This window comes from Sminthopsis crassicaudata, chromosome 1, assembly GCF_048593235.1.
Source record: "Sminthopsis crassicaudata isolate SCR6 chromosome 1, ASM4859323v1, whole genome shotgun sequence".
Lineage (NCBI taxonomy): Eukaryota > Metazoa > Chordata > Mammalia > Dasyuromorphia > Dasyuridae > Sminthopsis > Sminthopsis crassicaudata.
Genome location: NC_133617.1, coordinates 225,742,977 through 225,769,573, shown reverse-complemented (window position 1 = coordinate 225,769,573; position 26,597 = coordinate 225,742,977). Strand labels below are relative to the sequence as shown.

The following is a 26,597-nucleotide window of genomic DNA, read 5'->3' as shown; positions in this document are numbered from 1 at the left end:
AGCTATCTCTCCAGTTCTACTCTATACATAATCACAATTTACTCATTATTCCCTAATTTTGTCCTGCCTTTTGCCCCAGCATTTTTGTTCATTTGATCTTTAATACCTGTAATGAATACCTACCTCTTTTCTCTCTCTCTCTCTCTCTCTCTCTCTCTCTCTCTCTCTCTCTCTCTCTCTCTCTCTCTCTCTCTCTCTCTCTCTCTCTCTCTCTCTCTCTCTCTCCTCCCCCCACTCCCTCCCTCCCTCCTTCCTTCCTTCCCTCCCTCTCTCCCTCTCTCTTCTCTGTGTCTCTTTCTCTCTTTGTGTGTGTGTGTGTCTCTCTCTCTCTCTCTCTCTCTCTCTCTCATCTGTTGCAATCTATTCCTCTCAAGGAAGTTAAATAGTTAAAAGCTTTCCTTGATGATTCTAAACAGAAATGATCTTAACCATTTCAAAATTTTCAAATTTTATTTGGAACTCTCAAATCTTTTTCATTTCTAACTTATATAAATAGCACTTGGAAGTTTACAAAGCAACTTTTAAAAACAAATTTAAATTTAAAGAAAACTAAATGGTGAAGTCAGAGAATTGTGCCTTAATTAATATTTGTATATTCTCAACTCCTAGAGAATACTTTCCACAAAGAAGGCTCTTAAAAGATTTTTGTATTAGACTTACAGGATTTTTTACCTGCAGGAATATAATACACTTTACCCAATCCAGAAAGCAGCATAATTTTGAATTTCAGAATAATTTGTACAACTGTTGGATAATTTTATAAAATGTGAAAAGATAACTGCTTATTTCATATATCTATATGTCATAAATACCAGATGTAATTAATTTTCAAAAGAATCATTTTAAAAGAGAAAATATGAGGATTTACTCTTTTGCAAATTCTACCAAACAGGTACAACACCCAGAGGCTTAATAAGAAAGAAGTACAATCAAATAACAAAGGAGGAAACAGATTTTATAATTAAAAATAAATCTCAGCATCCTCCTTTGTAAGAAAAATACCGAAAGGGTGAAAATTATTTGCATAATAAAGTACCAGGAAATAAAATCAGAGAAAATACAAATTCTCTCCATTAAAATTTCCATTCACTGATTTACAATTCAACTATTTGAGAGAGGATTAGCAAACAGGGAAACTAATATGAAAGGTTTAATGTCTTCCTTTAGTTGTCAATATTTCATCATGTTCTTTTATTGTAAAGGAATAATTTTTTCTAATTATTCAGCTACTACATTTCACTGGTAATAAATTCAAATCAGATGAAAAAAAAAAAAAGGATTTAAAGCATTTGATTCTTATTTGCCAATTTCAAGACCTTATCTTGGAAATGAAAACTTCTTTGTGCTTTTATCTCCTTGGGAAGAGAATCTTCCCAAAGATTAGAAGGCCTCATTTCTAAAATATATAGAGAACTGTCTCAAATTTACAAGAATTCAAGCCATTCTCCATTTGATAAATAGTCAAAGGATATGAACAATTTTCAGGATGATGAAATTAAAACTATTGCTAGTTACAGGAAAAGGTGTTCTAAATCACTACTGATTAGAGAAATGCAAATTAAGACAGCTCTGAGGAACACACTACACACCTCTCAGATTGGCTAAGATAACAGGAAAAGATAATGATGAATGTTGGAGGGGATGTGAGAAAACTGGGACCCTGATGCATTGTTGGTGGAATTTTGAAGGATTCCAACAATTCTGGAGAGCAATTTAGAACTATGCCCAAAGAGCTATCAAACTGTGCATACCCTTTGATCCAGCAGTGTCTCTACTGGTCTGTATCCCAAAGAAATCTTAAGGAAGGGTAAGGGACCTGTATGTACAAGAATGTTTGTGGTAGCCCTCTTTATGGTGTCTGGAAACTGGAAACTGAGTGGTTGCCCATCAGCTGAAGAATGGCTAAGTTATGCTAAATGAACATAATGGAATAGTATTCTTCAATAAGAAACAATCAGCAGGATGATTTCAGAGAGGCCTGGAAAGATTTATATGAAGTGATGCTAAGTGAAGTGAGCAAAACCAATACTTCATAATACAGAGCAACAAGAAGATTATATGATGATCAACTCTGATGGACATGGCCTTCTTCAACAATGAGATGATTCAGGCCAGTTCCAATGATCTTGTGATAAAGAGAGCCATCTGCTTCCAGAGAGAGGACTGTGGGAACTGAGTGTGGATCACAACATAGCATTTTCATTCTTTTTGTTGTTTGCATGCTTTTTTCCCATTTTTTTCCTTTTTGATTTGATTTTTCTTGTGCAGCAAGGTAATTGTATACATATGTATGCATATATTAAATTTAATACATATTTTTACCATGTTTAACATATATTGGATTGCTTGTCATCTAGGGGAAAAGGGTGGGGGAAATTGGAACACAAGGTTTTGTAAGGGTTAATGTTGAAAAACTATCCATGTATATGTTTTGAAAATAAAAAGCTTTAATAAAAATGAAGGAAAAAAAGATGACAGTTTAGTCAATCAATAACCATTTTAAGTGTGTGTGTGTATATATATATATATATATTAAAGATTAAATTATGTTAAAAGAATACATGCAATCCAACCATAAAGTCACCACAGAAACTTGCTTAAAGTATGAGATAAGACCTACAATAGTATGGATATTTGGTAATTATTAAATAATACTAAAAAAAAGTATAGGGAAATGATGAATGACTTAACCTTAATCATTATTAAGAAAACAACATATAACAAATGCCCTATCGTATCAGTGCTATGAATCTCTCAGTACTAAGCAGGTATCAAGGCATTGGATTGTTGTAAAGATCAAATCAGGACAGTTGTGGAAAGCCTTGCAAATATTTCAGCACTTTATAAAAGTCACTAATTGTCATTACAGGCAGGTAGATTACCAGGCCTGGAGTCAGGAAGACTCATCTTTCTGAGTTCAAATATAGCTTCAGACCTTACTAGCTGCGCCACCCTGGGAAAGCAACTTAAGTTTGTTTGTCTCAGTTTCATCATGTATAAAATGAGCTGGAGAAAGAAATGTTAAATCACTCAATGTCTTTGCCAAGAAAATCTCATATGAGAACACAAAGAGTGGGTCACAACTAAAATTTCTCATCCACCACAAAATTGTATGTATTCACATACAAAGGACTAAATAATTACAGCAAACATAAACATATAAAAAATAAAATACTTTCCAAAATACACCATAGTAAGCATCATATAAATGTAAGTATCCTGAAGTCAAAGTCAAACAAAAAATACTCTGAGGAATTTATGCTAAAGCTACATTTACAACTGGACTGATAAATGCTGATTTCCTTCCTTTCTTCCACTACTGGGAATGACTTTTGATTAGACTGATATGTACAACATGCACATATTTATATATGAATATACAGTATTTGTTTGCTACATATCTTTAAAACTTTGTATGTCATATTTGATAGAAAGTTTTTATCCACAAGCAACCACTTTCATTGTCCTGGATGCAATAATTTAATTGCTGCAAAAGCTTTTTAATTTCACATAATCAAAATTATCTACCCCATCTTTTGTAACTGCCTCTAACTCTGGTTTGGCTAATAATTCATCCTTATCCATAAAATATATTTTTATCTTCTCTTTCAAATTTATGCTGTGATTGATAATATTCAAATTACCTATCAATTTTGAATGTATTGTGGAATATGGAATAAGATGCTGACCTAAACCTAATTTCTCCAGTTCTTCCAGTTTTCCTGGTACCTTAGATACCATAAAGTACTGCTGTGGGATTCAATGAGTACCCCCCAAAATGTTAGGTTCCAACCAGTGTTGTGAGAAGTCTCAAAAAATTTGCCTGCAACAAGGTCAAGTGTTGAGCATCCAATTTTCTTCAATTCTGCACTAACTTTAAACACCTCATTATTGCTGCTCTTTAGTTTCAGAAACCATATAATCAGTGACCAACAGGATTTTATCTAATAGCCAGCAATCTTTTGGACTGAGTATCCAGCTCTATGAAGTAACCAAAGGCAAGATAGCCTAAGGGAAGAAATATATCACTCTAATGATAGCTTTGGGGCTATTCCTAAAGATGGCCCACTTCAATACAATCCCTTCCATTTTGCGGAAGTAGAAACTGAAGCTCAGGGCAGGAGACAGCTTGTATTGATCCAGTTCTGAATTCCTTATAGAAACTATTTTAGAATAATTTAAAACCCTGCCTCCTCCCTTTTAGCAGTCAGCTCCAACCCCTATTTTATCAAGTTTATTAATGATCCAACAATTAAATTTCCCAATTCCTCCTACTGTGCCTACAAATTTTTCTTTATCTTCACCTGGACTCTCCTTGTGGTTAATATCACTTGTTCTTGATCCTATGTCCTCATACATCTTTCCATACTTTGTTTCAAGACTAATTTCCCATCTCTGATATTTTCAATCTCTCCCCTTAATCAGTTCTCTTCTATTGACCACATATGATCTTTTTTGGGTTACACTGTTTGTAATGCTTGCTGTGCCCTCTTTCCCCAGCTTGGTCTGCAAAATTCCCATGTACTTTTTAAAACCCAAAGCTCAATTTAAATGTTGCTTCTTCCACAGTATTTCCTAATTGCATCCTAATTTTAATAACATTCTTGCTTACATCTTATACAAGACTTATTTTGTAATCCTCAAAGATACCTACAGCATATTATTCAGCATTATGACTTCTTGTATGTGTCTTATTCTTACTTAAAATATAAACTGATTGTCAAAGCTGTGTCATACCAATTTTTTATCTCCTCTAACACCTAGCACTGTACTCTATGTGCACCTGGCCCTCAATAAACAATAACTAAATAGATAAATAAATATATATTTTACATCTGTATTATGATTTAAGATTTGCAAAGCACTTTACAAATAATAAAAACTAATATTTACAGAGGTCTTGCTATGTGCTAAGCATTGTGCTAAATCTTCACAAATATTTCATTTGCTCCTCATTAAAAAAAATGGGAGGGAGTTAATAGTATTACCTGCATTTTACAAATAAGGAAATTGAGGCAAACAGAGGTTAAACAATTTGCCCAAAGTTAAACAGTTAATAAGTCTGAGGCTGGATCTGAACTTAGAGGATCCTCAAATTTAGTTCCCAGCAGTACATATTACAAATATTCATATTTGCATCTAAAGAAAAGAAAGAGTAATTAAAGCAGTAGATATAGAAACAATAATTTTTGCTCTCCATTAGCCCATCCTCCAACTGCTAAACCTGCTTTGCCATTCGCTATTTTGGTATCCTCCATGTACTTTCATATTCAGCTATCATTCAGTCTGTTCTCAAAATTTTGGCCCAAATGGTGCTCATCAGGATCTCCTAGGGATCCAAAAGATGTTCTTACAATTTTCTCTTACTATTCACTACTGAAAATAAGCTGCCACTACCATGTTTTTGAAATAATTTTTTATACTGCTGAAATAAAATTTTCTCAAATACGAGAAGACCAGGGCTCAAGTTTCACTTCTAACCCATACTGGGTATGTAATCCTGGGGCTGTGATTTAACTGCTTAATGCTCTAGACAACTCTCTGATATCATAAGTTATAGGAATGATATGGAAAAAAAATTTCCTCAGCAGGCAGAAAATGTCTATGCCAGTGACAACACAGGTCAAATCCTATCCCAATTTTGTCATTTATTTTAAAGATTAATAATTTTCTTTACATAACTATATAAAACACATATAAATATAAAGTATATTAATTATATATAAAAATAAATATATAACTGTAGAGTCAATCTCAAATCAAGTCCTAAAAATATAGTGTGACTTAAAAACTTAGCAGCAATAATTAGATAAGAAATGTATAACTAAACTATTTATATCAAAGTTAACATGTATACTAAGGGATGAGATATTCAGGCCTTACCCTGCCTTTCTCCAGATCTATATGGTCCTTTGAATCTATATTGCGCTTCCTCTTTTTGTGGAGCTGTTTCATTGTTATTTTCTCACTCCTCACCAGTGGTTCTCTACAAGAGAATATAATTTGAGAAAAGAAATATTTTTCTACAATTTATTAAACATGCTTTAAATTATAAATCTTACAAATGGTGATTAGGGACTGTTTCCATAAACATATTGACAAAGATTACACAATGAAATCTACAATCTGCAATAAAGGATTGAAGCTATAAAATCTTAAACAGAGCCATACAATTATAAGTAGAAGAAATATTCTCCAATGCAAATGGAATTTACTACTAAGACAAATCTTTTTGCAATTGTTATGTGAGGTAATTTTTGTTTTGTTGCTTAGTTAATTAAGTATCACATCTAATTCTCCAGAATAGAGTAGAAAAATCAAATCATAAAAAACACAGTATACTATTTGTAGAACAAATTTGCAGTACAGTGTCTATAATGCTTTTTATCACTTCTAACATGCTTCCCTTCCACTTAAATGATGATTTGGGGAAAAGGATCACAGTCTAAACTCTTTATGTTGTCTACAAATGAGAGAACTCACATTTTCTGAATGACTAGAGATGTCCAGCCAAAGGCAGTCTTCACCAAAGGTATAAGTCATCAAAAGTATATCACAACATTCTGAAACATAACAAATGAAAACAAAAGTTTCAACCATGAGATATAATTATATGTATTTATATGCATAAATGTATATTACAAGCACATATGGGTTTATATAAATAAAAGTATACACATACACATAATCTAGGAAAAGTGATTTTTTTTTTTGACTGAGGCAATTGGGGTTAAGTGACTTGCCCAGGGTCACACAGCTAGGAAGTGTTAAGTGTCTGAGACCAGATTTGAATTCAGGTCATCCTAACTTCAGTAGTACTGTATCCACTGCACCACCTAGCTGCCTTCTTGGAAAGTGAATCTTAAAACATTTTCTCCCATAATTTTTTTTTTTAATGTCTACCACTAGGTATGAATGTGTGTATGTATAAAGGTAGTAAGTAGGAGGGAAAATGTTTAGATTAGACACACGCTAACTGGAACATATATATATATATATATATATATGCCTACACACACAAACTTATTTCCACTAGCATATGTATGTATATATGCACACACATGTGTGTACAGTCACATCTGGTAGCAGACATCCAAAAAAGTTATGGGAATGTCTATTCTAAGAGTCACTATCCTAGGCTGTCACCTGTGTCCCAAATCATGTCCCAAATACTCTTCATCTCTGCCGCCTAATTTCCCCTGGATTTCTTCAAATCTCAGTTAAAATCACCACCTTTTGCAAGAAGTCTTTCCCATTCTGTCTTAATCTTTCTGTTTGAGATTTTATCCTGAATATAGCTTGTTGTACACAGTTGTTTGTGTCTAGCTCTATGTGTGCTGTCTCCTTCATAGGTTTGTGATCTTGAGAAGAGGGGCCGTTTTTGTCTTTCTTTGAATCTCCAGTGCTAGGATCAAAAAAAAGGGTACAAAAAATGCTGGTTGTCACTACCAGGTCTATATCCCAAAGACATCTAAAAAAGGGAAAAAGGAACTATTTACATAAAAATATTTATAGCAGCTCTTTTTGTGTTGTCAAAGAATTGAGGGAATGGCCATGAATTGGAAAAGTTGTGGTACAACATGTTTGTGATGGAATACTATTGTGTTATAAGAAATAATAAGCAAGACAGTTTCAGAAAAACATGGTGAGACTTATACAAATGGGTGCAAACTGAAGTGGGCAGAAAGAGAACAACACTACACAATAAAAGCAATACTTTAATGACGATCAACTGTGAAAAACTTAGGTACATTAAGACAATGATCTAAGATGATTCTAAAATACCCAACAGGAAAAGTCCTACTAATAATCAAAGATAAAAACTGATAAACTGTGAGTACAGGTAGAAGCATACTTTTTTTACTTTATTTTTTTTAGGTTTTTTGTGTGTATGCTTTCTTTTGTAACGTAGCTAATGTGGAAATATATTTAGCATGGAAAAATACATTTTAAAATAAATGTTGATTAACTTACTAACTTTGGGCAAGTCACTTTAAACTCTCTGAACATCATCCCCTTTATAAAATTAGGGAAGCTTTTGTTGTTGGATTTTTGTGTTTTGTTTTGTTTTGTTTTTGAAGTCATAGAATTTCAGAACTTAAAGGAAATCTAGAGATCATTTTAAAATGTTCCCATTTTACTAATGAGAAAAATAAGGCTCAAAGAGCAGTAGTAGCAGCTTTTGGTAGGTCAAGGACAAGAAAGAGGAACCTTTTTTTCTGCCAAGGGCCATTTGGATATTTAAAATAACATTTGCAGGGATACAAAATTATCAATTTATAGAACTTGAGCAGTGAGAAGTTGTGATTTGTCCTTCGTTTTCAAAGAGAACCATGATATCAGGAAGGTGCCATGGCAGGCAAGTGAATTGGATTTAAGTGAAGGAGGACTGTACAAAGTCACCTGTCTGTCTCACTCTTCCCCCCAGAACCAGTTGGGTTCGGTGGTCAGATATTGATCAGGATGATTGGAGATAGCCTTGGATACAATGGGAGACCTTGGTCCTTTTAAGTGAAGGTTTTCCACAAGTCTCAGTTTGACTGAGGCACCAATTCATTGATTAAGCCTAGATAACAATATTAAGGCAAAAACAAAATCTAAATAAATAAAAGAAACCAGGAGGAGAAGCATCACCTTCAGGGTCCCCAGGCCAGAAGTTCCTCACCCTGGAGATTACTTGCGTTTTTTACCTCCCATTCAATGAATTTCAACTTCATCAAGTTACCTCCAGATATTTTATATTCCCTCTAGTGCTAAAATTTGTAAATTCATCAGTTCAAGTGATTTATAAAACAAAACATGAAAATAATGTCATGCTTCTGATTGTAGATGAAAAGCAAAAGGCACCCCTCTTAATCAAAACAACAGTATGTCCTTCCTAATAAGACATACATTAATGATCAATCTGTTAACTAGATCATGAGGGTCATTAATTGATCAACATTTGATTTGTAAAAGAGATTCTCATTAGAATGTCACTTGGCTTCAGTGTACAGAGTCACCAAGCTTACCAATTTCCTCATTTTTCTCTAATGTACAGAAAATAGACAGAAGTCTGTTCTTCATGGCCAATAACTATTTGCTTCAATTTAGAAGCTATTTATGTCCCTGAGAGATGTACTTGTCTGACTGAACTCAATAAAATAACATTCATTTCATGGACTATAAATAAAATTTATCATGACTAGCTCCTGGTGATATCTATTATGCACTTCTATGCAAATGAACTATTTAGATTTGATGCCTCTGGCAAAGTATTACTGCATAAGACATTAGCACCACCCAGCCTGGCTCACCTTTCATTATTAATAATGTCCCAGAACTTAGCAAATTAAAAGCAATCTGTCTGTTTACAGTCTCCCCCAAATTTCATTTCTTTCTCTGCCTCTCATCCATATCATCACTCTGGCTTTTCCTTTCAATGAGAGTTTTTTAAATACCATAAATATATTTTAAAATGTGATATAATAGTTAAGGAAGAGACTAGATTCTGGTCAGAAAGTTAAGGTCTCAAATTCAACCTCAGATATTAAAATGAGTGATTTTAGGAAAGTCACTTAATGGTTGCCTCAATTTCTTCATCTATAGAAAAGGAAGATAATGATAGGACCCATCTCACAAGGTTGTTTTGGGGGTCAAATGAGATAACATATGTACAGTACTTTGCAAATCTTAATGCCATGTGAATACAAGCTATTTTATGAGGATAAACATGGATTTTCCATGTTTTATAAAATAAAGAATACATGCCATACCATTTAGAAGAATTTTTTTTAATTCAATTCCATTATTTACCTGTGTGTGATATTTAAAAGTATCTCTTTTCAGCCTAGAAATAATAAAACTAGACAAGACAGCTACATAACTAGAGACAATTAAACATTCAATGCCACAGAGAGAAAGGAACCTAATAATCAGCCAGAGCAGAAAATTAAATGAAATCTTTTAATCCCTTCAAATGTCAGTTAAGAATGTATATGTCCAACCAACCACATCTCAGTTGAAATTTTCTTGGCAAAATCTCAAACTATCAAAGCTAGTACCTGGATTGCACCTGTTATGCAGCATAATAAAAACAGTCAAAAAATAATATCCACAGAGGCTGACTTACCAAGAAAAGTGGGGTTTACAATGAATAAATAGGAATGAGAAATCCTGTAGATATAATATGACACTAAGGGACACATATTAGAAGTAGTGGTGATTCAGAGAAAAAATACCCCCAGGGGTATTTTTGCAAAAAGAGTTTTGCAAAAAGAGCCAGACATTGATCTTCAAATCATGATAATAACAGTTAACATTTATATAGCCCTTTAAAATAGACAAAACACTATACATACATTATCTCATTTCAGTCTGGTAAACACATGAAATAAAAAGGAAAATGGGGCCTAAGAAAGAATTAAAATCCTAGTCCTCTACTTTCAAATTCCCCTTTTTCCAGGGCTACCAAGCTGACATCAACTAAGCCAATGCTTACTTCCCCAGAGAAATCCTTACACACACTCCTAACAAGCTAAGTTGACTATTTTTGAAAATCAAAATAGCACATCCTATAATCAAATTCCAAAGCTGGAAAGGAACTCAGAGAGAATGAATGAAAGGGCAGAAAAACATGACAGCTGGCCCAAGACAGATCAAAAGGATTATTGAAAAAGTGGGAATAAGACCTTAAAAAAGCATGACAATTTAAAGGCCATTTAGGGTAGAAACATACAACACACACACACACCCTAATAGGCCCCAAAGGCATAAAAGTATTGTATAGTTCATGTATGGACAATGACAATCACTTTCAAAATACATTAAATTCTGTTCATTCTTTTATTTTTTATCTTTTTATATTATAATTAATCACTTGTAGATATAGGGCCTCCTCCCCCCTCAACCCCAAATAAACACAAACAAACAAACAAAAAAAAACAACAACAAGTAATCCAAAACAACAGAAGAAAAAACTGTCTGACAAGGTATACAACATTCTGCTCCTGTATTCTCTTTGTGGAAAAAAAGGAAATAATATCATTGTCCATTCTTTGCAGTTATTTATTACAACTGTTTGTAACAATTATTGAATTCTTCCTTTGGATGTTCTTGTTATTAATACTAATAATAAAAATAATAGCTAACATTTACAGAGCACCTACTCTGTACCGGCACAGTGCTAAATTCTTTAAATTATTTCATTTGAGCCTCACAACAACCCTGTGAGGTTAGTGCTGGTAATTTCCTCATTTTACAGATGAGGAAACTGAGGCAAAGAGGTTAAGTAAATTGTGTTTTACTAAGTACTTTTCAATTATTATTTCATTTGATCTTCACAACAACACTGTGAGGGAAATGAGGAGAGTAGGGCAAACATTAGTTAAGTGATCAGAGTTCTGTGCCCTCTGATGTACCCAGGGCCCTATCTTATTAGAGTCATCATGTCTATAGATCTTTTGATTCTGTTTATTTAACCCTGCTTCAGTTTACACAAATCTTCCCATGTTTCTCTAAGTTCTTCATACTCATCACTGAATAATTCTATTCCATTCCATTAACTTACCATAGTTCAGAAAAAGTTTCCAACCAATGAGCACCTATTTTTCCTACTTTGTTGCCACAAAAAATTAACCATACATTTTAGAACATTGCTTTCTAACCTTTTACTGTGTCATGGACTCCTCTGTCTAAGAGAAGTCTATAGCCCCCTTCTCAGATTAATGCCTTAAAGTATACAAACATTAGATACAAAGAATTACAATGGAAATACATTTTATTGAAATAAAATTACACATATGAATTTATATGAACACAAATACAGATAAGTTTTCAACTATCAAAATAACCAATTCTGCAAGACTTACCACATACTGCATTATCATTCCAAAACACAATCTTAATCAACAGTGATTACAGACAGATATAACAGATTTTGCCACCTTTAGTTCCTTAATAATATTACTTAAGTAATTCAATTCAGTTCAAACATTTATTAAATATTTAATATTGACAAAGCACTCTGTTAATGGCAATCAATCCAATATATGTTAGCAGTCTAGATAGTTAAAGGCAAAAGTATAGTCTGTGCTTTCAAAAAGTTTTCTCCTAATGGGGGAGATAACATGTAAACAACGATAGCAAGAAGGCCGTCATTGAAAAATATATGGCAGGGAACCAAATATGAGAATGAAAAGGCAGAAAAAGACTGAGTTATAAAAAATCTTCAAACGTCAAACAGAGGACTTTATATCTGATCTTATGGGTAATAAGAGGATCACTGAAGTTTATTGAACCGGGATGAGGCAGAAGAAAAATGCTATGGTCAGATGTGCACTTCAGGAAAGTCACTTTGGAAAATGAGTTAGGATGGACTAGAATGGGGAGAGAATTAAATCAAGACATCAATTCAAAAATTGCAGCAGTCCAGCTGTGAGGTGATAAGGACATACTTAAGAAATATGTTATTCTTTTTGTACAGCAAAATAACTGTTTGGACATGTATACATATATTTTATTTATACTTTAACATATGTAACATGTATTGGTCAACCTGCCATCTAGGGGAGGGAGGGTGGAGTGAAGGAGGGGAAAAATTGGAACAAAAAAAAGGCTTGGCAATTGTCAGTGCCATAAAATTATCCATGCATATATCTGGTAAATAAAAAGCTATAATAATTTTTAAAATGTTATGAAAGTAGAAGAGACAAGAATTAAAGTGACAAAGTCAAAATTTATTTATTAAGCACTTACTAGGTGTCAGACACACTAAAAAAACAAGCAAAAAACAAAAAACAGTCTCTGCTCTTAAAAATGCTCACAATCTGATAAGGGTTTCAACATAACAACAACTATACACAAATAATATATAGTTTTCCTTTCTCCATCACAATTTCAATTTATCACAAGTTAGTATAAGAAATTAAATGGGAATTTGGGGGAGTTTTGTAGAAGCTACAGATGACACACAAGTCAGCAGATGACAAAAAGCCACATTTTACAGTAAGGTACTATAACACCGTATAAAAGAAAAAAATTCAGACTTCTCTGGTACCAAAGAAGAGACAATTTTATGTAGATATTTCTAGATTTCAGGGGCATCATACCCTTACTTCCTACCCCCACAATGTGGGAGGGATAAATGTATAAACAAGATACACTTGAAAAAAATCTCAGAGGGAAGGCACTATGATTAAGGATGACAGTGGGTAGCCAGCAGGAAGCTACAAGAGACTGTCAAGATAGTCAAGGATAATTCCAAGATTATAAGACTGGGTGACTGGGAGAGTGGTGGGTCCTCAACAGTTTTTTCTTGTGATCTGAGACTTCTCCTCCTTCCCATTTTAATAGAGTTAACTGTCCAGTCATTCCAGAACAGCCATCCCAAATACTGAATAATTCCACTGACTAACATGTGATGCATAAGATAAAATAAGCAATATGTCAGCAAGGTCACAAGTTGGGTAAAGCAAGGAATATCTCCTCATAAGATGGGCAGGCTTTTCCTTAATGGTACAAGCGATCACAGTCAGTGACCTATGTGGTCCTAAAATGGTCATCTGCTCCTACTGGACAAGTGATTTTAGAAAGCATCCAGGAGAAGAGGGTGATGGCCAGTGTCAAAAGCTACAGATGCAGGAAGGTTAAAAGGGATCCAGAATTTTAAAAGGCTATCAGTTAGAAATCCCTGACAATTTTGGAGTGATTTTACAGAATGATGAGTTCAAAAACTGAACTTTGGAGGGTTTAGAATCAAGAGAGAATTTAGTAGATTGAAGGAATGGGAAGTTTTCTCAGGATCCCCTGAACAGGTAAGGTTTGGGAGTATTCCAGACATTTAAGAATGGGTCCATGCAGAGTATCACTGGCTCAAGAGAGAGAGATCTGCACTGACAGAGGCAGCTTGGGGATCTCTGCACTCAGAGTGGGTCTGATTTGAGAAAGGTCTCTGGAGCAGAAGTGTCAAACACTTGACCTACTAGAAATGATGCCTGTCTCAGATTAAAATGAAATTGGGAAATATTTAACGGAATAAATAAAAAATAAAAATACTATAGTGTAAGGGTCCTTTAAATGGGCAGCCACAGCGCAACAGGAGATTGAGTGGCCCAGAAGTAATCTCTGTGGATATAGGACTGCCCTGTGGGTGGGATCCTGGCCATATTGAGATAGCTTCATAATGGGTGACAGCTCTCTCACTGGTTGGCTGTCTGTGTGACCTCACAAGCCCTTTACAAGCCCACTGCAGACAGCAGTCACTCTCTTTAACCTGGCTCCCTAGCCAGGGATAGCTGAGCCAAGCTGATGGATAGTGAACACGTGGGTCTTCAGACCAGATGTTCACTAGGGAGCTGACAAGTCAGGGCATTATGTGAGTAGGTATAATAAAGGCTTTTAAGATTACACGTGGCTGTTTTTGAGTGCGCTACTGGTTATTAAAATATAGATTCAAGAGATCGGGGCCAGAGACCTTTGAAGGCCTCAGAGGAGGCGAGCCGGGTAGAGTTCACACTGCAAAGGTCAGTGGTCAAAGGTACTCTGTTGGGCCTAGGGCAGACTGGAACTGCCAGGAGGGCATGTTACACTATAGAACATAGATATAACAAATATTTGGTTTTCTAAGTCAATATGTGTGAAGCTTTATGTACAGTTTTATGCTCTCCCCCCAATTTCTACTTCAGTTTGATATTATTACCCTAGAACACTGGCATCTCTAGGACTTTACTGGGGCAAAGAAAAATATATTATACACAATTTACCTGGATAAGGATTAAGCAAGGCTCATTTGGAATTCCAATAAGAACAGAGATCCCAAATTCACAAAGCTAGTCAGAATTTGAACATACATTATCTGAAGCAAAGATTACAACTCCCTTTTAATGACAAAAGTCCTAGAAAAACATGCAAATCTGCATCAGAAAGTATCACTGGGGAGAAAGACCCATTCAGAAGTCACTTCTGAGTCACTCTATCTCTACAAAGCAGACAAGACAATGCCCCTCAAAAGCACATTATCTAAAAACACAAGATACAAGAAGCCCCTAATTCGTATTACCTAGAGTATGGTAGCAAGAGAGAAAAAGATTTATGTAAGTAGGAACTCTGGAAGCTGGGATTGTTTATAGGTAATGGCCCTAACTCAGGCTAACAATTACAATTTGAGAATTTTTTTAGGCAACTTAACAGACTCTGTTCAAGGGAATACAGTTAACTAAAGTACCTATGAAGTTTTCCTTGGAGAAAACATATATCTATTTTAATTGTATATTTATTTTATTGTAATTCGTGTATTTTATGTGCTCTCCTGAAAAACTAAGTTATTTTCTATTCTAAAAAGGTACAACCTTAGTGACTTTATCCAGGATGTCTCCTATGCCCCCTTCTTACCTCAAAATTGTATAATTGTACAGCCTATTTCAAGGTTCAGCTCAAGTGCCAAAAGATTTTCATTATACTCCTTTCTTCACCATCACTCCTCAATAAAGATGTGTTTCTCTCTCTCTCCTCAAATGATCATGCATTTTTTTTTGTCTGTTTACATACCACATCTTCCTCAGAAAATGTAACCTTTAGGTCAGGGACAGCTTTTTGTCTTTCAACCCCCAATGCTTAAAGATACCGGCATTTAATAAATGAAATTCATTATGGCCAACTCCTCAGGAAGAGATTCATGACAATTATCTTTTTCATTGAATGGAAAAGCCACAATCCTTTAAAAATCTGCTAGCTTCTTAAGAGACAATAAGTACTTAACACTAGAATAACTTAAGAAAATGCTGCCACAATAAACATATCCTACTGGAGATGACATTTTGAATACAGTGGCTTTCTAAAAAGTGACACATGAAAACATTGCCAAAAGAAAATTTCCCCAGCATCACATATTTAAAATGTTGTTCAAATAATTCTCCTCTTGGTAATTTTTTCTAAAACACTAGGACTTGAATCATAACAAACAGTACAGTTGCCAGAGATGATTAAGCAAGTTAAAAAACATGAGGTTATTTTTTTTATTAAGGTAGCCAAGTGGTACAGTGTATTGTGGGCTGGGCTTCGAGTTAGGAATATGAGATCAAATCCTTCCTCAAGACATCATATTATTATATAACCCTGGACAAACCTAAATGTAAATTCCTCACTTGGGGGGGGGGGAGATAGAGAACTGGGCCCTGAGTCAAGAAGACTCATCTTCCAGAGTTCAAATATGGCGTCAGATTGGTTGTATGATCTCATCACTGTCCCCATTTGTCTCTGTTACCTAATCTGTAAAATGAGCTAGGAAAGGAAAAAGCAAACTACTCCATTATCTCTGCCAAAAACAAAAACAAAAACAAACAAAAAAACCCCAAAATGTTAGCATGAAGACTCTGATATAATTGAAAAAGAGTAATAGTCTCAGTTTGCCTCATCTGTAAAATGAAAAACAGTAATACTAATCTCAAAGGTTGCTGTGAAAGCCAACTGAGATAATGCATATAATTCTGCTATATTATGTATTTCAAAAACATGAATTTATTCTGAGCATTCTGAGCATGATTCAAATTTTGAGTTTACTTCTGCCCAGTTGCTTCCATGAGAATGGAAAAAAAACTCAGAAAATTACCCAACTTCATGACAGCTCATACTATGACTCTCCAGACATTCACTTGCACAAATAAACTTTTAGCTCTTTATCAAAGTAAAGTACTTTATTTATTCTATATCTTCTGGTGCAGTATGAGCTGTGAGGGGAGAAAAGCTGGTTTACACCACACTCTCATGTCATATTCTTCCACCATAACCACTATTTGCCCAAACTGTTCAGCCCAGCTAGTGCCCTTATACATGTAGAATACTATACTATCAATCATTTTTTAACTAGGCTTTTATTTTTTTTTATGTGTCCCTGTCTAAAGGGTTTAGTCCTTAACCCCATTTTCCCTATAAATTCTGTGATTTTACTGTGCAATTCTTTGCAAAGCAAGGTGCTTTCTAGGAACATATATGCCTAGTAGAGCACAACTATCTTGTTGTGTTAAAGTGCTATATAAATGAGGAAGAAGAAGAAGAAGAGGGGGAGAAGGAAGAGAAGGAAAAAATGCAGAGGGGATACGTACACCGGATGTTCGTTTCAATTTACTGTATCTTACTAACACTGTCCATCACTTTCTGAAGTCTAGACAGTCAACAAAACAATATATCGAGCTCTGCTTTACAGTATACACTAATTTTCTAGGTATGAATGCTTAAGCTAAAAATTTAACAATGGGATGTCAGCCTCCCGGAACTTGTTACAGGACCCCTGAACTCAGTTTAATACTATTCTTGGTAGAAATAAGTGATTTCTTTTAGAAGTTGGTTATACTGCCACAAATATGACCCTTTTTCATCAGCCTCAGGCAGCTGGTACCATGCTTGCCCTGTTATTTCAGTGAATCATTTTTCCTCTGGTCCAAAATGATTCACTGAAACAGAGATTGACAAAGCAATTTTTGATGATCCTGGCCCAGGAAGTTCATTACCTCACATCTAGGATCACAATCAAAAGTATATACTTGACTAAAACAGGAGTTCTTAACCTGGAATCTACAGACTAGGGGGGTTCCATGGGCAAATTTCTGGTGGTCTATAAATCTAGACTGGGGAAAAATGTTAGATTTTTATTTTCACTAATCTCTAACTAAAATTTAACATTATTTTCCATTCTGATTTCTAAAAATTTGTTCTTAGGTTTCATCAGATTGCAAAAAGAGGTCTAAGACACAAAAAGATTAAAAGCTCATATCCTGATACTGCTAACTGGTTTGAATACTCATTTAACTGGTGACCTTCAGGAAGATGCTTTTCTCTATTAATCACATTCCTAAATGGAGGATTAAGAGTAAAGAGAAAACCTTTACTGTCTTCTTGAATTTCCTGGACTTTCTTCATTTATTTTGAGGTTTTGAGTTTTTTGTTTTGTTTTAAAGTCCAAAAGTCTAAAATAATTCACAACTCCTTCCACCATTTTTTTGGTTCATAAATTGCATATGTATATGGTAGTCTATCCAATTGCAATCAAAAGTTTAGGAGGAAAATGGGGAGAAAATAACTAGGAGATTCTCTGATGTAAACATTAGTGTTTGGTCCCTTTCCCTTTTTTATTTTACTCTGATGCACAATAAATTTGTGGTCACAGAATGTGACCTAAAAGGGTGAAATTCATTATTGAAGTGGGGCTGGGAGGTAGAAAGCAAACTTTACATTTTAACATTTTGATCAATATTTTATTCTAACCCTTAGATTAATGGGAGTCCTAGTCAGCAAGAAAAGGGAAAACACTGGTCTTTCATAAGCATCAAAGTATTTGTCATTGAGGAATTAGAATATTGCAATTTCTATTGCTATTCTCCATAAACCTCCCCTTCCTTCAGACAGATGGCTTATGGTAACTGCCCTAGGATCAGAAGTGATCTCTGCTATGGGGGCTTCCACAGTACTGTACCACATGGCACCATAGCTTCTGGTGGAAAGATCATGGTATGCTCACCTTAGTACCTGTCCATTCCATCTGCTACCAACCTCCTCCTGAAAATTCACAGGAAGCAGTTCAGGTATCAAAGTGAGCTAATTAAACCACCTTTCTGGAAAGTAAAGTGACACATTATCTTTCTGAAGGCTTAAGGAAGGCAATTCAAACCATATAGCCAAAGGCTAGTGTTACCCTGGAGTAAGAAGATTTTGAACCATCCCCTCAGGTGAAAGACCAATTACCCTTAAATCCAGTTTGAAACTCTCATTCATTCAAGCAAGGCCAGTTATGGTATGCATAAATGAATTGTATGGCATCCTGTAACTCACAGAAAAAAGGTTGATGATTTAGCACAGCGCCTAGCACATAATTAGCTATATAAACATATCTACTACTCAGTGCTTTTCTATAAATCCTAAAAAAGCTTTGTGGCAATCTTCCTCACATAGCAACCAAGCCATCTTCCTTATCTATTCTCAGCTTCTCCTTTGTCTATGTGATCTTCTAAATCATTCTAAATTAAATAAGACTAAGTACAAATAAAAGTAACACTTATTAAGGACTTCAGTGTACTGAGACTACTAGAACAGATACAAGGTCTAGATAAGCCCCTGTCCTCAGAAAGTTCAAATATATTGCCTCATATGAACCTCATAACAACTAGGACAAGTATTTTATCCCAGTTATACGATGAGGAAGCTGAATTTCAGAGAGGTTATGTGATTTATATACCACACAGCTTAGTAAATGTTGGGGGTAACCTTAAACTGGATCCATATTCAGTTCTTTGTTAAAAGCAGATGACAGGATTTAAGAAGCAAGCTCTTATTTATGGCCAACAAGATAACACAAAGAAACTGCCTAAGACCATTTCTTACCACCACAAAAGGACTGACTCTGTCACTGACACCTTGTTTACCGGGTTCAACAATCTGTCTTAAAATTGTAAAGACTCTCAAAAATCAATGGCACTTTCAGAGATTAAAAAAAATACCACGTATCTCACATATACACTAATCATGTGGGTATTACAGCTTCCTTGATTGTTTTGAAATCAATAGGACTTTGCAAGCTAAAAATAATACATATATATGCTCCTGTACAATAGCAATCTATGCCTGGTGGCTCTCCTAGAAAAGCAAGAGCTATGACTCGATTTTTTTTCCCCTTTTTCCCTTGTTTCTCTTATTGATCTTTAAAAGTCCCCTTGTTATACAATTGGAAAGATTTTTCCACAGTTTCAAATCTAACCCAATAGTACATGAGAATCACAGGTCAAAATAATTATATCTTGTTGCCATGGAACTAAATTATTTTTTCTTCCTACACACTGAATCTATATCACTTTCACAGACACTATATGAACTATGGAATACCTTTTACCTCACCTAAGGACTTGTTAGAATCTAAACCTAAAGACTTATTAAACTTGTTATCTTATCATTCCTGGATATATTCAATTCCATATATAGAAGTATATATCGCTGATTATATGATTTTATGCATGCATATACATGCATACATATATGTGTGTAGTTGATTAAACCTAGGAATAGGAAATAATTTAATAAAATTTTAAATGTTTAGAGGGATACATAGCTTAATTTTTAAAATATAGCATGTGAGAAAGTGATGGATCAGAAAGTAGATTCTGCTGAGGAACTGATATACATATAAGTATGTGTAGCTGAGTATATAATTATATGCAAGTAAAAAGCATATATTTTATATGTAGATGATGAATCTAAGATACATATTTATGCATAGTTATATATGTGTAGTTGGGTTTATGTGTGTATATGCATCAAGTATAAAATGGGGATAATAACAGCACCTCCTTCCCTAGATTGTTGTGAAGATCAAATGAGAGAATTATTATAATGTTGGAGAAGCTTTGGGATGAAGAATACGCTAATGTACTATTGATAAAACCATGAGTTAGTCCAACCATTCTTGAAAACAAGTTGGAATTATGCAAGAAAAGCCACAGAAACATTTATAATTGTTGTCCAAAAGATCCCACTAATGCCAAAAAAAAAGATAGGATTCACACACCAAAACATGGAGGGCAGAATATTTGTGGTAGCAAAAAACAAAACAAAACAAAACAAAACAAAAAAAAAAAAAAAAAAAAAAAAAAAAAAACAGGAACAAAGTGGGTATCCAACACTGATAATGGCTGACAAGAGTTATTTAAATGTTAATTCATGGAAATAGGATTTATTTTGTACCATAAGAAATGATGAATAGGAGCAATTCTAGAAAATTTAGGACTCTCATGAAATGATGCAAAATTGGGATAGCAAAGCCTGGGGACAAAATGTATACTAACTCTAATGTGAATGAAAACAGCATTAAAAGTCAGGTTAGTCAGAAAAAAATGCAAAGACCAATCTTATATCAGGAGAATAAATGATATAACATATGAGAACATAAGTTCCTTGGGGTCAAGGCCTATTTTATCTTGTATGACCATTGTCTATCACCGTGCCTCTTACAAAACAGCAATCTAATGAGTACTCAGTGAATTTAATTGAATTTCATTCCTGTAGGTAAAGGCTACAGGAATAGAATGTGACATATGAATCAGACATAGGCATTTTGAAGGTCAATTTTGATTAACTATTTTACTTTCTTACAAGAGAAGATTTAGGAGAGGGAACAGTGAGAAATGACTGACATTGTTAAAAGGCACCAATAAAACGTTAAATATAGTTTTAAAGAAGAAAAATAACAAGATGAAAACACCTTTTTAAAAATATTAGCCACATGAGTATAACTTGAAATAATTAATGCTATTACTTCTTAAGCATAACCAAGTATTTATTGAGGATTTATGTGGCCATAAAACAAAAGTAATAGAAGAAATTACTGCTTCTGAAGAATGTGTTGAAATAATCAAAACATAGGAAATAGGCAAGAAACAATGAAAGGATAAACTGTTTGCTTTGGTACTAGCCAAGTACCATAGGAGCACAAATAAAGATGGTATCAGTTTAGATTGTAATCGATCAGAATAAACTCTTGATATGACATGGTATTTGAGCTGGATCTTGAAGCCTGATCAAAATTTAGATAGAGGTTTAGAAGTAAATGGGGGGAGGGGGAAGAGAACATTCAAGGTAGAAACAAGAGAATGAGGAAAGGAATGATGCAAAAAAATGAAGAGTTAACATTTTCTAATAAATGATAGTGTTAAAAAAAATTGTTAAAGGATATTTACCTTGAATATCTACAACCAAAAATGTAACAAAACCTATAAATTCACAGTTACTAAAAATCAAATGTTCATTATTTCTAAGAGAAACATTCACTAATACAGTAGAAATCTCATATAGAAAAAATATTTGAAACTTTTTCTTCCCCATCTTGTTCATTACAAATTTTCAAATCAAGCTGGTGACAAAAGAACATGACCAAAACTTTGAAAAGTAAAGTCAAAGTCAAATTATCTCCAAAAAGTTATGCTTGATTATCCAGTGACTTTAGAAAAAAAAAATTCAATGAAGTTTCTTTTGAAAAAAAAAAAAAAAAAAAAAAAAAAAAAAAACAAAAACAAAAACAAAACAAACAAAAAAAAAAAAACTAGGCCTGTATTCACTGACATAGGGAACTCTCAGTGGGATCAAGAACCATTTGTCAAATTACAGTCTGCAAGAGTTGCCCAGGACACTGAAAAGTTGGATGAGCTCATGGGCTCAGGATATATCCAAAGCAGGCATTTGAACCCAGGGTTTTCTGACCTAGAGGTTAATGTTCTATCCATCATGCTATACAGCTTCTTACATTGAAGTTTATCTGAAGGAAATGCCACTTTAAAATTTATTTTCAATTAACAGTGATTCTTTTTGGTACCATTTATAAAGAAAATCATACACTAGTTATTTGTTTCCTCCCCAGAAAACATTATTTTTAAATGTTTTGTTTCTGGGGGAAAAAACAAATAAAATACAGTTGCTGTGAGCAAGAACTTAACTGACAACTTTGAATATGCTGGGAGACGAGTTGTGAAAGAATTATTAAGCTCTGTGAGCAACACCAAAATGAAGAGAGCAGACAGAAACAAATGGTTGAAGTAGACACAAGGATGAAAAATGTTATCTATCTCCAGGAGAATTGATGAATTCTGAGTGCAGACTTAAGTATAATTTTTTTCACTTTATTTCCCCTGCCCTTTTTTTGGCAACATGACTGATTTAGAAATACGTTTTTATGATTTCACATGTATAATTGGTATCATATTGCTTCCCCTCTTAATGGGAGGGAGAAGGATTAGAGGGAAAAAAATCCATGACTCAAAAATTTTAATTAATATTAAAAATAAAGAATAATAAATTAAAATGATTATTTTAAATAAAATAATGAATAGTAACAACTGAAAAATGAATTGGATACAAGGAAGTTCATGTTCATTACTTTCTAATATGGAAAAATAGTCTAAGAAACCCAATCAATAAGAAATAAGGTGTGCCCCAAATGAAAAACAAAGCCCAATTCTGGCAGACTAGGAACCCAGCCTCAGATCCAAGCTTCCCTACTTAGTTGACATACAAGTCGAGATGAACTGCATCTATTTCCAGGTAAAAGAGAGAAGTTGCTCCTTGACCTCCTCTGCCTCCAAGCAGCCTCTGTTTATCTGGTGCCAAAGACAGAGAAGGGATTTCAGAATCAATTTGTAATTACTGGACACCCAATTAGCAGGAGACTGAAAAAGAAAGCAGGTCTACTTAACAAACAGGCTTCAGAGTTCACAGGAACAATTGACCATATAACATCTTAATTAAGGGACTTGATCAGTGAGTCCATTTGCAGCATCTTCTCCCCTCCCTCCAATACCTCCTTGTAGTGAGGAAGAGCACCTGCATGCTATAAGGCTCTCACACCGGGCTGTAAACTCTTCATAAGCTGGAAAGTTTTCAAACGTGAGTCCGGGAATAGATCATGTATGCTTCTTATCTCAGGACTAGCCTCACAATATTCAAAGAAGATTCTAAAGAGCTGTGTTCAATATATGTAGAAACTGGTTGAAATCTATACAAATAAGAGCCATTCTTTCAAATGACAAACAAAGGAAATGCACAATTGTCAAAGAAAGAAATCTAAGCTATCAGAAGTCATATAAAAAGAATCTCCAAATAACTATTAAGTGTAGAATACAAATGAATATTTCCAAATTTCTACTTCATACTCATTAGACTGGCAAAGTTCATGAAAGAAAAAGAAAGAAAGAAAAAGAAAGAAAAAGAAAGAAAAAGAAAGAAAGAGAAAGAAAGAAAGAAAGAAAGAAAGAAAGAAAGAAAGAAAGAAAGAAAGAAAGAAAGAAAGAAAGAAAGAAAGAAAGAAAGAAAGAAAGAAAGAAAGAAAGAAGAAGAGAGAGAGAGAGAGAGAGAGAGAGAGAGAGAGAAAGAGAGAAAGAGAGAAAGAGAGAGAGGGGGAGGGAGGGAGGGAGGGAGGGAGAGAGGGAGGGAGGGAGGGTGGGAGGGAGGGAGGGAGGAAGGAAGGAAGGAAGGAAGGAAGGAAGGAAGGAAGGAAGGAAGGAAGGAAGGAAGGAAGGAAGGAAGGAAGGAAGGAAGGAAGGAAGGAAGGAAGGAAGAAAATGGCTGATTAAATTGTTGTGTATGAAAGTAATGGAATATTCTTGTTCTATAAAAAATGATGAAGAATTTTATAAGGCCCTGGAGAGATTTACATGAACTGATGCTAAGCGAAACAAGCAGAACTAGGAATACATTGTACATAGTAACAGCAAGATTGTACAATGATCAACTATGAAAGATTTAATTCTTCTCAGTAGTTCAATGAGGCAATCCCCATAAACTTTGGATAGAAAACATCATCTGCATCCAGAAAGAGAAGTATGAAGATGAATGTAAATCAACACATTATGTTCACTTTTTTCTGTTTTTTTCCCCCCTCTTTTATGGCTTTTCCCTCTTGTTCTGAGTTTTTTTTCTCCCAACATGATTAATAAATAAATGTATATTTGAAAAGTTAATATACATGTAAAGAAGAAAAATAAAACAATTTTTAAAAAATTAAATAAAATTATAAGAATAATAGCCATTCTTTCAAATTACAAACAATCAAAGGAAATGGACAGCTTTCAAAGGAAGAAATCTAAGCTATCAGAAGCCATATGAAAAAGAAGTTCCAAATAATTATTAAGTATAGAAATACAAATTATTTCCAAACTTCCACTTCATATTCATCAGACTGCAAAATTCACCAAAAAGGGGAAAATGGCAAATTTTTGAGATCTTGGCTCTGGGTATTTTGAGTGATTGACCTCCATGCCTGGAATCTTTTTATCCATATCACTTCATTTCCTTGGCTTCCTTCAAGTCCTGATTAAAATACCATCTTCTAGACTGAGCCTTTCCCAGTTCTTAACTCTTAATACCTTCTCTCTAATGACTTCCCATTTGTATTGTGTATAGCTTGCTCATATACATAGTTACTTAACATGCTATCATTAGATTGAGAAATCTTTGAGATAAAGTGTGTGTTTTTTTACCTTCCTTTATGTCCCCAGAGAATAGCATAATATCTGATATACAGTAGGCATTTAATAAATGTTATGGATTAATTTTTTTAATGGAGGCAATTGAGGTTAAATGACTTGCTCAGGATCATAGAGATAATAGGTATCTGAGCCACATTTGAACTCAGGTTTTTCTGATCCAAGGAGGGCTCTGTCCACTGTATGATGTAGCTATTCACACCCTCACCCACTTTTTGTTGTTATTTTGAGAGTTTGGGGATTAACTTCTTTGGGAAATGAAACATATTAATTCACTTCTAGTAGAAGTATAAATTTGCCCAGATATTTGAAAAGCAATTTGGAATTGTGTCCAGAAATTTGTCTAATTATGTAAACTCACTGACCCAAAGATACCATGACTAGTTCTTTAATTAGATCAAAGAAAGAAGTAAAAGAATTAAAGGTACAAAAATGTATATCAGCTCTTTGATTATCTAAATTTATTGTGCTCTTAAAAATATTAAGTGGAATGGTCATAGAGAAATCTGTTTAGTCATATGAAGTAATACAGAAGGAAATGAGCAGAAACACAAAATCAACTTAAGAAACATCATTATAAAGATAATCTACTTTGAAATGCATAAAACCTCTGATAAATGTGATAACCATCACAAATTCCAGACAACCAATAATAAAGTATACCACCAGTTAGTGAAGTGAAGAACTCAAGATAATGCAATCCTGTCATTTCAGTGCCATTTGAATGAACTTAAGATGTTTAGCATGGAGAAGATTCAAAGGTGTAAATAATAGATGTGTTCAAACGTTTAAGGGACCATTGTGTAGCAGAGGGATGGACTTGTTCCTTTTAGCCCTATAATATAATCAGGAGAAAAGGTGGAAGTCACAAGGCCCATTAAGGCTTGGCATAAAGTACAACTTTTTAGAACTATCCAAAAGAGAACCAGGCTGTATAACCACTTCTGGATAAATATTTAACAAACATATGGTAGGAGCAATGGGTGGGACTAGGTAGCCCCTGAAGTTACCTCCAACTCTGACATTTGGTGATAATGTGAATCTCTGTGCACAGGAAGCCAATAAGACTATTCAAAGGGCCAAGAAGGCCAACCCAAGGGAGAGAAATAAATCCCCACTACAGTTTTAAAACATATATTATTAAAGGAAAACAGGAAGGCTGCGAGGAACAAGGCGGCAGATCCCAAAAGGAGCTGTCTGTACCCATTATAGATTTAAAGGGCACTTGCTGAGGGAGTCTAACAGAGAACAAACACACAGAGAAGAAAAAAATACAGGAGAGGCTTGACTCTGACTGCTCTTGCATGACCAGTCATGCTTAGACAGTAAAGGCTCAAGTAGCATCAAAAAAGAGATTAAAAACTCTTAACAACTAAAACTTAGACTCACACCTGCCTAGATGCCTACAGCTTTCAGGAGCAGTCAGTAAATGCAGACAAAAGCTTTAGGGTCTCCCTGAGGACCAGCATGGTTAGAAACTTCAATGGGATTTTTGAGAGAGCAATAAATTCAAACTAGAAATAGAAAAGTTCAGTCCCTAAGCTGAACAAACCACTATACCCACACATATAATCATCTTTACTGTTTTTCTCCAAAAAGGCCCTT

The 26,597-nt window shown here is 34.4% G+C and overlaps 1 protein-coding gene across 6 annotated transcripts in view; it reads right to left on the bottom strand.

Annotated features, from left to right (window-relative positions):
• The window catches only part of L3MBTL4 (L3MBTL histone methyl-lysine binding protein 4), a 506,551-nt gene that overhangs the window by 388,561 nt on the left and 91,393 nt on the right, over positions 1-26,597 (bottom strand). For 5 of the 6 annotated variants that reach the window (XM_074275355.1, XM_074275337.1, XM_074275383.1 and 2 more), the window contains exons 2-3: positions 6,484-6,563; positions 5,884-5,986 (exon numbers count right to left, since the gene is read on the bottom strand). In XM_074275355.1, the coding sequence (XP_074131456.1) occupies positions 5,884-5,955 (72 nt within the window). In that variant the 5' untranslated portion in view covers positions 5,956-5,986; positions 6,484-6,563. Of the gene's footprint in view, positions 1-5,883; positions 5,987-6,483; positions 6,564-8,403; positions 8,579-26,597 lie in introns of those variants that run through there. The other variant, XM_074275347.1, reaches the window with a different exon arrangement.